The sequence below is a fragment of the Henckelia pumila genome, chromosome 4, assembly GCF_033568475.1.
Source record: "Henckelia pumila isolate YLH828 chromosome 4, ASM3356847v2, whole genome shotgun sequence".
Taxonomy (NCBI): Eukaryota; Viridiplantae; Streptophyta; class Magnoliopsida; order Lamiales; family Gesneriaceae; genus Henckelia; species Henckelia pumila.
This window is the reverse complement of record NC_133123.1, coordinates 2,328,993-2,342,066: the sequence shown is the minus strand read 5'-3', so window position 1 is coordinate 2,342,066 and position 13,074 is coordinate 2,328,993. Positions and strand designations below refer to the sequence as shown.

The 13,074-nt window shown below is 30.9% G+C and overlaps 2 protein-coding genes and 1 non-coding gene across 3 annotated transcripts; 1 reads left to right on the top strand and 2 right to left on the bottom strand.

The window, feature by feature from the left end:
- Positions 1-5: 5 nt before the first annotated feature.
- Positions 6-201, bottom strand: LOC140869846 (U2 spliceosomal RNA). The gene has a single exon (XR_012146837.1). It is a non-coding gene; the product is annotated as a U2 spliceosomal RNA (small nuclear RNA).
- Positions 202-2,342: 2,141 nt separating this feature from the next.
- On the top strand, positions 2,343-2,924 carry LOC140867528 (uncharacterized). The gene has a single exon (XM_073272603.1). The coding sequence runs from the start codon at positions 2,467-2,469 to the stop codon at positions 2,701-2,703; it is 237 nt and encodes a 78-aa protein (XP_073128704.1). The 5' UTR covers positions 2,343-2,466; the 3' UTR covers positions 2,704-2,924.
- Positions 2,925-3,218: 294 nt separating this feature from the next.
- Positions 3,219-5,431, bottom strand: LOC140867015 (protein SOMBRERO-like). Its single transcript, XM_073272078.1, has 4 exons — positions 5,358-5,431; positions 4,760-4,941; positions 4,370-4,644; positions 3,219-3,809 (listed from the first exon to the last, which is right to left on the bottom strand). The coding sequence occupies exons 2-4, from the start codon at positions 4,926-4,928 to the stop codon at positions 3,219-3,221; spliced, it is 1,035 nt and encodes a 344-aa protein (XP_073128179.1). The 5' UTR covers positions 4,929-4,941; positions 5,358-5,431.
- Positions 5,432-13,074: the final 7,643 nt, after the last annotated feature.

Here is a 13,074-nt window from a genome sequence, read left to right as displayed (position 1 = left end):
TTTTGATGGGGTGCGCCAGGCCAAGATAGTAGTGCAACATCTCAGCGACGCTCGAAGGCCCAGGTAGCAAGCTACCTTAGCGAACCTTCCCCCTAAAAAAATGAATTTAATATCGTGTGAACCATTGGTCCACGTATCAGATATTAAACTGATAAGAACAGATACTACACTTGATCTTAGCCAAAAGGCCGAGAAAGGTATGAGCTGTAACTTGTGTGGGGTGGTCATTTTATAGTCCTTTTTTCTTTGTGCTGCTGCAAATCAGTCAATGTGGGATACCAAGTTGCCTTCTTCAACGTGCCTACACATCACACCTAGTTATATGCAGTTCATTATTTTGGGAAAATCACAAAATACCCTAGTTTTTAAGCTCAAAAAAAAAAAAAAACCCCTAGTTATATGCAGTTCATTATTTTGGGAAAATCCTTTTTTTTAAAAAAAAAAAAGAATTTAGGGAAAATCTTGAATTTATTTTTTTTTCTCACTCAACATCTTGTTTTAATATGTTGATGTACAAAAACCAATTAAATATTTAAACATATTTTTTCCGTAGAAAATATAATTAATCATAAATAATTAAAAAAATATGTGAGTGATTTTTTGGTATGAGATGCGTGTAAGGTTACGAGTCTATGACTTTTAATTAAAAAAAATTAATTTTATCCATATTAAAGTTTAATGCAAAGTGTAATCATATTTGAGTTTTTCTTCTTTTTATTATTTTTCCTTTCTTTTAGTTTTGTGGATTTTTTTTTTACGTATATTGCGAAATTTCGTAATTACTTAAAGTACTACTATTACCAAAGTATATACATATTATGTTTTGTGTATAATGTATAATATTTTATTTTAATATGATTTTTTTTTTGCAAGAATATTTGAGACAGTGACCTCGATCTATTGTTTTTTTTTAAAAAAAATAATAATCTTCCTGCAATATATTTGAGGGATAGATATATATACACATAAAAACACTATTTAAAAAAAATACGTGATCAAAATTATTTAACTAACCACTCATTTTCGTATGGATTCCACAAAGGGCATCGAGAGCTTCCTAGAAGGATCGATGTCAAAGAATCAAAATTCCAGCACACAGCTACACGTGTAGATCCTCTGCAGTTTAGCACAAGGTGCTGTTAAACTGTGCCGTTTAATGGCTTTATTTATTTATTTATTTATTTATTTTTAATGCAACTTCGGCTTCTTGTGAATTTTCCGTTTGGTGGTTTTTTTTTCTTTTCCTTCTTTTGATTATTTTCTTTGGCTTCTTGTGAAAACCATGTCCCAAATTTTGTTTTCTTTTTATTTTTTTAAATATTAATTTTTTTAAAGTTAAAAAAAATTAATAATTCAGATAAGGCCAAGGAATTAATAATTATATATTTATCATCAATTTAATTCAATGAAAAGTGTATTAGTATTAAAAGTAATAAAAAAAATACAGAAAAATTACATTTAAAATCTCTGGATGGAATAATTTGATGATAAGATAATGTTTAACTTGACTTAAAAAATTATTAAGGGGCAAATTTTTTTAAATAATTATATATTAAAATTTTGTTAATTTATTTTATGTGAAATAGTATGTATATATATATATATATATACTAGCAACCGTGCACACGCATTTGCGTGTGTAAAATAATAACTACAATGTATATAAATTTTGATGTTTAATAGGTTAGGTTAATTAGGGGGAAAAAGGAAATAAAATTGGCAAAGAGAATTATTGGAGATGTGAGGATTGTGAGTAAGAAATATGTAGAAAACAAAAAAATGAAAAGAAGGGTATTTTGGGTAAATTGAAAAATAGACCATGATACCAAGTTAGTTACCCTAATATGCCTATATTTAATAAATAGTAAAGATTTAATTTTGTTAAGTTAAATTAATGATTATAAAAAAATTATTATTATATTACTAGTTGTTGGCTTAAGAAATTGGGTGAATGAAAGGAGAAAAGAAAAAGAAAAACATTAAGAAAAAAGAGGATGGAAAAAAAAACAAAGAAAATTAGAGAGAAAAGGGGCAAAAAATTAACAAAGTAAAATCAATAATTAGAGAAAAAGGGGAGGAAAGAGATCGTGCCACTTGCCATATTAGCACACAGGCCACAGCATCGTGTGCTTTTTATCTCTACACTGTAGAGAATCGGATTCGGTACCGTCATTGAGTTGGTAACGACAAAAAAGAAAATGATATTTTACAACGAAATATAATTTAAAAAAAAATAAAATGGAAAAGAAACTAGATGCATAACACGTGGAGGATCGGAGATACAGAGCTGTTTGGCAGCCACGTGCGTCCATAATAGATAAGCATGGCGGATTCAATTCGCCGCCAATTAATCTGAGTCCTAAGCATAAATAAGTTCCAAGAGAGCGATTATTCACATCCGAACTTGATCAGATCCGATCGAAAGAAAGATATTGAATCTATCTAATTTAATTTGTTGAAAGATCGATGTCGGGAGCTCAAGGAACACTGCCGCCGGATTCGCACACAGCGACGACGTACAAGTCTGTTGGGGGCGGAGAAAACAAGACGCGGCTGGATATTCATTCCAAGGAAGATGAGCGCGGGGTCCAGATCGATAAATTACAGGACAAGGTGGAGGACGCCGCCGGGAAAGGAGGTCCGGTTTTCGGCGCCGGCAAGGATGATCACAAAGATGACTTAGGTGCCACTGGCACAGCTTAATTAATACTTACACTTTAATTTCCACCTACCATGTTTGCTGCAGATTGTCCAGTTGCTAGCTAGCTTTTTCTTCATTTAATCTTTCTGGGTTCTCTTTCTTGGTCGAAATAATGTTCATGTTATGTGTTGTAAATTTCTTCTATAAATGGGTTTTTGGACTTGGTATCCAAAATCCACGCTTGTAATGAACTTGGAATATTATTTCTTAAATATCTCCTGTACGTGGATCCATGTCATGTTTATATTGGACGATTTTTATTTTATTTTGGACAAAATCGGTAATCTGAGATCTGGATGAATTTGATAGCAGCATCCTTAAATACAATTTCCACAGAAAAGGAGACTGTGACAAAAAGAACAATTTAATGATCAACATTTGAAACATCGAATATTTAACGCTGCATGCGTACGTGCAAATAGAAAATGGTAGAGAGTTTAATTGGAGTCCCTGCACGCAGTTAATCATGGCCGGACTTCATACAATCTTTTTCTTGAATTAAAATAAGAATCATCAACTACTTGGAATAATATTTAGAAAAATCTTGTTCAAAGTTGAGGTAAGGAAATGGGAATCTCTGAGCCGCCGTTGGAACCAAATCAGAAACTTGCGAAATCTGGTGATATTTGCCACTCTGATCCATGGTTTGATGCGTAGCGAGGAGCTTATCCAGGAACGTCCAGTCCCCAGAAAATCGCTCGTGTTGCATGACCCTGCAGGCGACAGAAGGATGCCCATGATCTCCACCTCCAACTCCAGTACTACTTGATGTTAAATTCAACAGGTTCTGCGTACACTGCAAGTCCATGGTACTGATCAACGGAAGTGATGACAAGAAAGAAGGTGGAATGGTTGATTCGGGGCTCGTTAACTGTGGAAGATGCATGGAATTGGTAGGATCAAATACGTAATTCATCATGTTGTATTCATGATCAGTAGTTATGATCTGTTTAGGTACCAAAGTAGATTCTGCAATGGTAGCCTGGAAATTAGTTGCTGCAGCCACCTGCTGCTGATCATGATCTTCTTGATCCGCCTCGCTTTGGGGATGGAACCCTCTCGTGTGATTTTTCTTCTTGAAAACCCTGCACACCACCCATCCGTCCTCCTGCTTCACAAATCACCCAATTTTTTAAACTTCTTCGGTTCACGAAAATGATCAAAATATAATATATATAGTCAAATTTGGTGTGGAAATTTGGATGTTTGCACTATATATATACACTATAAAGCAGCTATGAAGATGTGCATTCATAAATTATTGTCAAATAATTTGTTTCATTTGTATACCCCGGCCCACTCAAATTGGATTTTTTGGTAACTAATTAAGAATAGTGTCGATCAATAATTTAAGTATTATTGATATATTTTGTGTTTGAAATATGCATAAAAGTAATTTAGTTACTAGTGTTTTTAGGTAAGTTAGATATTACCTATACAGACACTGTCTTGACATAAATCTAACGATGTACATTTACCAATAAATGTGAGTTTAATTATTTTTTAGTGGACTTCGCATGCATGTATTGATAAATGAAAACCTTTAAATCTATCATGCGAATAATGTCTGTAAAAATATGTTGAAATAAACCGTGCTTTTCTCTAACACAAAACACATAAGAATAAAGGATTACAAATAACTACTAAAAGAGTTAGAGAAGAGAGTACTTGGATTTGAGCATTGATATCATCATCCAAACGATACTCGTGCATGATCCAATCAGTCTTGCATCCATGAGGGGCTCGTCCTGTGTAGAAAACCAGGGTTTTTCTCATACCAATTCTCTTCGAACTACTCATATGGATCCCCTTGTCCCGACCCGTTGCCTTCCAGAAGCCCGCTGCAGTGGCTCGATTGGTTCTTGTTCCTGTGGGATACTTTTTGTCTTTGTGGCTGAAAAAGTACCATTCATTCTGGGGACTCGACCCGATTCTACATTTATCTGCAGCATCATTTTTTGCATCAATACTATGAGTTTGAACATGGGATGCATGCATAAAAAACCAAACACAAGATTTGAAAAAAAAAAAAAAAAAACAATTATTTTGAGGGTTAACCTTTGAGGTCCCAAGGCTCGAGTTTGTTGAGGTCGACTTCCCGAATAACATCCAAGTCAATGGGTTCATAGGACACCTTCTTCCTCAGGTAGTAATATAACAATTCCTCGTCTGTTGGATGAAATCGGAAACCTGGTGGCACCGATAGCTCCCCGTTTCCACGCATCATCTTTTGATTATATCTGCAGGTTAATGTCCCACACGCATGCATAAGGATATATCAAAGCACGTACAGTAATTAATAAAAGAAAAAAAAAATCAATAGAATTTATAGGATATATATGTATCATGGCAAGAAATTAAAAAGAAGAAAAAAGCAAGCACCAACAAAACCCTAAAGATGGATTGATGAATCTTTCGTCTAGGGTTTGTTTGTGGCGTTCCAGACCCATGAGAATTAAACTCAAGTTTTAGCTAAGGTTGCCAAAATATCACTAGTTACATCTTTCGACAGGGAAACGAAGACAAAAACGGAACCAGACGGCGCAGATAAATTCAGGAAAGAAAACCCAACAAAGAAAACAGGCAACCTGAATTTACTAGTTCATGTTTCTAATTTGAAGAGAAAGAGTAATTAGAATAAAAGGAAGAAGCAAACCTTTCTTGATTAGGGTTTTGAGTTTTGTTGCTTCAATGCAAAAGGTAAAGGACAAGCAAGTGATCATATAGGAGAAGAAGATGGTTCAGCCAACTTTTGCGGGTGAAATGCACACAATTCGAGTGGGTATTAAAAAGAAGCCAGAACACGCACAAATAGAGAGAGGTAAAGTTTAAGTTAGAATATATTATAATTATAACTAGAGAGAATTAATCATATACATGAGCTTGTATTCAGTTTAATTTCTACGATAACTAGAGCTTAGACTTAGGATTTAGGAGGATATATATATATTACTTTCTTTTGTATGAAGAAGAAACCAAGGTTTTACTGTTATATTATAATAGAAATTAGCTAGGGGTATTGTGTTTCATGTAGCTGAAGAAGTGAAAATTATTAGATTTTATGAAATAAATGTTGGTTGAACAGGAGACCTATTCATCCCAAAATTCGCCGCAGATAAATCATGAATATCTGCTCCACTGTCAATTACTCATCACCCATTTATCTTTAAAAAATTTATTTATTAATCTGAATTTACTATATTATATGATTGTATATGTGACAAAATTTGCATAGAGACATATACACGTACGGGCCGGGTCAGAGTCAAGATAAGAATAATGAATGGAATTTATTTCATTCCAATTTATTCCTTTCTCCAAGCGTAAGTGTTGCATAAGGTGTGGACATCCAACTAATTTTTATTAGTTAATCTGGTTGCTGCCAAGAAAATACATAAAATCACATTTTGTGTACAAACAAAAGGACATAAAATAAAATTAATATTTATCGGATCCATTGTCTGTATGTGGATTAGCCAACTTGTTACAAGGGAAGAACTTTGACTGATGAAAATTCAAATTTCAATATTTTCTATTGAAATTCTACTGTCACTTTCCCTTTTACAGGCAACATGTTGAGAAATTAATTCTCAACTTATTTGACCAAGTTGGAGCTAGCTGCTTTATAAATAATTTCTTTAATATGGTCTTCTGTATGTGTGTGTCTATATATATATATATATGTATGTATATATAGTTTGGATAAATTGTGATCAACTCTTGAATGGAAAAATTGAGAATCCTAGGTTTAAACGCATATTAGAAAAGTATCACGTAAGCCATTCAAAAAAGAAAAGTACCACGTAAGATACAAATTCCAAATGGGCGAAGGTAGTGTAGATGGTTACATGTATATATATGACATATATGGATTCAAGTTCAACAAGAATTTATGAAACAAATTAAACAAGGTCTGTTGTGTAAAGTGCACTGTGCACCGAAAAAATCATGGTATTCACCGATTTATACTATATATATATATATATATATATATTGAGTTTTTTTTATGGTGCCCAACACTATATTCCCACTTCATGGCCACCATGTACAATAGATGAGTTGACCGGTATATAGTGTTGGGCATGAAGTGGACATATAGTGTTGGACACCATAAAAGAACTCATATATATATATATATATATATATATATATATATATATATAATTTGAGATACCTATATGGCTATATATATATTAACTGATTTAGTTCGTTAATACGATATCAATTTCAAATTACATATCTAACTTATAAAAATAATCATTCATTTATATTGTTTGGGATAAAGGGGAAATAGATCAAAATCAAAACTACACTTTAATAAATCCATTATCATCTTCAATTTAAGAATTAAAAAAACTACTTAAGTAGTGTTTGAGAGAGATTCTAAACCGTACTTCTCGGTTTTTTTTTTCAATTTGTTTACATTCTATATATTTCTTTATTCATTATATTCCTCATTTTTTATTTATATAATTTTATTTTATTATGTTAGCTAGACATATTTCACATGTGTTTTGATCGTCAGTAGCAATAAATTAAATATAAATGGTTAGATATACTAGGTTAAGTAACTCCGATTTGGTGGATGAGTTTTGGGTCATTCATTAGTCCTTTGAGCTTGATTAATTAATAGTACTCATCTTTCAACAAATTTGGCATTGAAATATCATGTTTTTTCTTGCTACATGAAAAAACCCCAATATTTTTTATGTGCCTTCAATATTTCGTAAGTTTCACAATAAATTATTTAGAATATGAACTACCCATCCCACTAATATATATATTACATATTAAATTAAAATAAAAATATATTTTCGTGATGTTGATGTGTATGAAATACATTAATAATGGTAGGGGTGTCAATTCGGGTGAATCAGGTGGGTTCGGGTCGGGTTGGCAAAAATATTTTTTAAAATTTTCTCAACTCTAACTTGAACTCGGCTAACCCGACTAACCCGATCAACCCGATTTTTTTATTTTTATTTTTTTAACAAAATAATTAAATAAAAATTCAAACACACAATAAAAATAGTAATATTTAATTTAATCACATTATAACAAAATCTAAGTTTATATATAATGTAAATTTGAAAACCTATTTGTATAAAATTTAAAGTATAATTACAATAAAAAAATAAAAATTATACAAAATAAATATTAAATGACGAAAATCTATTATATTAATACACAATAAAAATTTTCAAACATATATATACATGTATAAAAATGTAGCAAATTTTTATTAATTTTATAAAAAAATAATAGTACTAATTAAAAAAATCTTCGGGTCAACCCGGGTTGACCCGAACCCAATTAATTTTTTTGGATCAACCTGATTCGACTGGCCCTAACCCAAAAACCTTCAACTTTAACTCGATTTTTTTCGGGTCAACTCGTTTCAGATTGACGGATTAGGTTGAATTTTGATACCCCTAATTATTGGTGCATGCACGAGTGAGTACTGTATATATATATAATAAAAACATTTAAAAATTGTTGGATTATTTCGGAACGGCCGACAAATAACAAATATAGAGCGTTTGAAGGTGGAAGCAGGGATTAAACACGTGAGAGAAGCGTAAAAAGAGAAAGCAAAATCCTTAAAGTCCGTGACAATGTACACGTTCCAATCCAAACCTAGCTAAACCCCATGCATGCATGCCTCGATTACCTTAAACTATTACTCATTCAGAGCCAATTGGATTCCCACGCCACGCCTCAAAGATCACTCACCATTCATGATCGGAGTAAATTATATTTTTTTATCTTCCAGTTTTATTTCATTTTTTGTTACGTCGATTAATTCATTGTTTTACTACACTAATTTGTATTTATTTCAATTTATCCATTAGATTGCTTGGTGATATAAATTAGACACATCAGATATTGACGTCACATTTTTTTGGTTCATGCTATGTAATTGTTTTTCTATTTCACGGTATCATTTTTAATATCACATCAATACTTTCGTCATAAAAAACTAAATTGAAAAGAAAACAAAAACAAATCAGTGCACTAAAATTGTGAATTTATCAACAATATAATTACACTTGGAAAACATACAAGTCACAAAACCAAAACATAATATTTTTTTCCTTTTTGGGACGGCATATATATTATGATTGCCGATTATCATAATTATTGTAGAAATAATATGAGAAAATAGCCAAAAATTTCTTTTAAAATTGTCTATTTTGTGTTTTGGTCCTGCAAGTATTCAATTTTAGTTTTTGGTTAAGTAAGTTAGGTTATGTTTTGGTTTTGGTGTTTTTTGTTTTTACGGAATGTTGACGTGACATCGAAAATGCTGATGTGGTTCAACTTCCAAGAAATGATGAAGCATTAGAGGTCTTGTCAACACTCCATAATATAAAGGCTAAAAATAAATATAATTCTCTTGCATCTTTTGTAGCTAGAGACTAGAGATTTTTTTAAATAAGGTTTGATAGATATATGTTAATACTACATAATACTTCTGATCAATTATATATATATATATATATATATATATATATATATATATATATAGATATACAATTTTGCTATCCTGCTCACTCACCGTGCCCACCTAATGTGCCCATCATGAGGTGACACTCAACTATTGGATGTGATGAATTGTGCGTCGAATAGTTGAGTGCCACCTCATGGTGGGCACATTAGGTGGGCACGGTGGGTGAGCAGGATAGCAAAACTCTATAGATATATATAGTTATATGCACATAATATAATTTTATAAAAATAATAATTAAAAATTAAGATAATGGGATAGTGGGGGTAAGATGTGGGAGTTTTTTAATCCTAAATTACATTTTTATCTTTTAATCATTGAATATATTTGAAAAAATTATAAGGATAAATTTGGAAATCTATTAAAATGACCAAAATTAGTTACTCTAATGGGTTTATCAATTATAATATAGTAAAGATATATATATATATATATATATATATATATACATACATACATACAGTGGCGACTCTAAGGTAGGACGGGCCGGGCGACCGACCAGAGCCCCACTTTGAGATGGATCCCCGATTATTTTTAAAATATTAGTATTTAAATTAATATCCAAATAAATTTAATTAATAAATAGTGATATAACAAAATAAAAAAAATCGTGAATATTTTTTTATGACAAAAATCTTGCTTCAAATGAGTTAAAATGTTAAATCAACACAAACTATCATGGTTCACTAACTCTGTTCAACTTCTATCTCATTTCTTCATGCGGACCTCCAACCAATTTAATTCATGCACGAAAATTTATCTCAAAACTCCGTCGCATCATAGGTAGACATACCGTCAAATTTTTTTTACTTATTATTGATCAATTAAATCATGTTGATTACTCATATTTCATGTTATAAAATTGAATAATTTTACAAAATGTAAAATGTTTCTTTTCATTTTTTTCATTTACTAATGGATTGTTGCATCATTAATTTATTAATTTATATTACACTAATTTATTATCTCTCTCCTATATATACGTATATTTTTTGCTCGTATTTGAGTTCATTATTTAGTACTATTTTATATTGTTTATGAATTTAGTTAAATAGTTTCATTATTGCACAAATATTCATAAAAAATGTCAAAAAAATGACGAATTTGTTTTAAAAAATGTAATAAGAGTTAATTTTAAATAATATTAGTTGTTGAATAATTTATTTTGAGAAACTACGTGTAAAATTCTTTTTAATGTGTATGTTCTTTAATAATATATTATATAATATATACACACACATTATTAATAGGGCAATTTTCTCAAAAATCCCCAAATGCAAACATGTTTTGCTTTGGGGTCCCTAGTCATAAAATATGGTACAAAACAATATAAGATATGGTACAAAACCATACAAGATGTGGTACAAATTAACAAAAATGTGGTACAAAAAAGTGGCTAGGGAGTGCAGAGCAAAACATGTTTGTATTGGGGATTTTTGAGCAATTTACACTTATTAATTAATAAAAGGGGATAATATTTTTTAACTTCGTCCCGTGCCACATTTTTATCAGGACCGCCCCCGAATACGTACTCATAAACTCCCATTATCACTAAACTAATAAATACGGGATGGTCAAACACGTAGAGAAATTAAGCAAACTATGCTGCATAATTAGTGCATGCATGTGTTAATAAATAATCCAGAGATTTATAATTGCAATTATATATCTTAATTAAAAGTGCCGTCGCCTTCACGAATACTTTCCAAACTTGCATTAATAAGCCACCCAGCTGGATTAATTAATTAATTAATACATTGATGTACGAATCTGATTGCTTTGCATCACAATCAGTGAGGAAGTTGAATATATATATACATATTTCTTGAGAGATCCATCCCATGATTATGGTACCACCGGGATAAGTGAATTCATGAAATCAGAAACTTCTATTCTTCAACAACATTTATAGATTGATATCCCCAATGCATTTAATTATTATCACAACTTGTTTATATTTCATTTCTCCAAAATTTCTCAAACCATTTATGACCGATATATACATGTAACGTGCAAGCAGTTACGTTGAATCTCACAGCACATTCAATTTAAATTAACGCATGCTACAAAAAGAATATGGCATGCACCATTCGATTTCTTAATTTGTTGTTTTTTTTTTTTTTAAAAAAAAGAAACATATATATGATTCCATCCAATCTTTCAGTACTGTTAGATTTTTTTTTTTTTTTTTGCAAATATATTGATTGATTTTCTAGGCACATTAAAAGTTACATATATATATGTCCAATGGCCGATGAGAGTTGAAACCAAAACAAAATTTTGTTTATTAAGGTACGTACGTATATAGCTAGTACTGAAACCTTTTTCTCGTTGATATTAGTTTAGGGTTTTAATTTAGATGAATTTAAAAAATCTTATTAAATTTTTTTTTATCGATGAGCTCATTAATTATTCCTAATTTCCTATATATCCTTAGCAAAAGAGTGAACATTAACACTAGCTGGTGAGCCAAGTCTTTATTGATGGGCTCAACGCATCACCAATTAAAGTTAAATGCGCCTGCCTGCCAACACAAGCAACATACTTGTGGGAAGTAAAAAGTCGTAACGAGTGTCCCCAATAGTACCTCTAATTAATAAAATCCAGACTTGGATATGTCATATGAAAGTCGCATCAAATTATGTTAAATTAGGGTGATTAAATGCACATATATATCTAACATCCTTGAGCTAGCTTTTCCAATAAATTGGCTGCCAAGTCTACAGGTGCAGACTACAGTTTTTGCTGCGCGAAATAGACCAATAACACATATAAGGGGAATAAACTCGCGTGTTTTGAAAAAAATATATATGTTACTCACATCTATTAACTTTTTATATAAAAGATCATCAGAAGAATTGGCTGGCCTCTGCGCTGCTGGTAATTAGGACAGCATAGGGATTTATTTATAATAACAATATGCTTATAACTTCCAGATCATAATTATCAACAAGCAAAAACTTTCAAGTGACAGCTTTTTTGGAACTTAAAATAAAGAAAATGCACTAATTCCAGCTATATATGGAACTGCAAAGAAATAACCACGCCATTAAGGAAGGAGAACATGGGGAAAGTATTCTACATGTTGCAGCACAAAAATGAGACAATTCTAAGGCCAATAATTTATAATAGAAACACCAACAACGGATACGGGATATCAACAGATCATCGTTCGATTTGATCACTAGCATAAAAGTAGTGCTTTCAACTAGAAAATGATCGAGAAGATGTGTTATGTTCACAAGTTTTTACATGCATGTCTACGAATTAAGTTGCTTAAAATTCGTATATAATTTAATTTCAAAGACAAGGAGATGAAACCTCTACTGCATGGACACATGGTTGAAATTATTAATTAAAAAAAATGAAATGGTAGGAGAGGAGAGGAAATAAAATATAAAGAAAAATTTAATATATATAGTTGGATCGTTAAATGATATTTTGGGACTTGTAAAAAAGTTTCACCACTACACAAAAGTTTAGGACCAAACTTTTGTCGTTTTAGCAAAAGTTATAACTTGTGGTAATGATTCAACTCAAATTTTTTAAAGCGCACGGCAATACAAATGTCATGGTTCAATCGTTCATCCAACATAAGGACAATTATTGCGTCCCAACACAAAGTTGGTTGGTAAAAAAAAGATTTTAATTTTAATAAATAGTATATAGATAATACTAATGATCGATCATTGTACAACATTTTTTATGTTAGATAGAATAATATTTTAAATCCATGATTTCTAAAATATATTTTTTAAGTTAGGAGTGATATAAATATTTAGATAAATATAAAATAATAATTTTAATTTTAAAATTTAAAAAAGTAGATGAAATATGACAATTATATATAATTATTAATGAGTTG

Coding starts and splice junctions, on each gene's coding strand:
- LOC140867528 (XM_073272603.1), top strand. CDS start 2,467: ATGTCGGGAGCTCAAGGAACACTGCCGCCGGATTCGCACACAGCGACG.
- LOC140867015 (XM_073272078.1), bottom strand. CDS start 4,928: ATGATGCGTGGAAACGGGGAGCTATCGGTGCCACCAGGTTTCCGATTT. Junction 4,645..4,759: donor CGAGCCTTGGGACCTCAAAG/GTTAACCCTCAA, acceptor ATGATGCTGCAG/ATAAATGTAGAATCGGGTCG. Junction 3,810..4,369: donor ATATCAATGCTCAAATCCAA/GTACTCTCTTCT, acceptor TTTGTGAAGCAG/GAGGACGGATGGGTGGTGTG.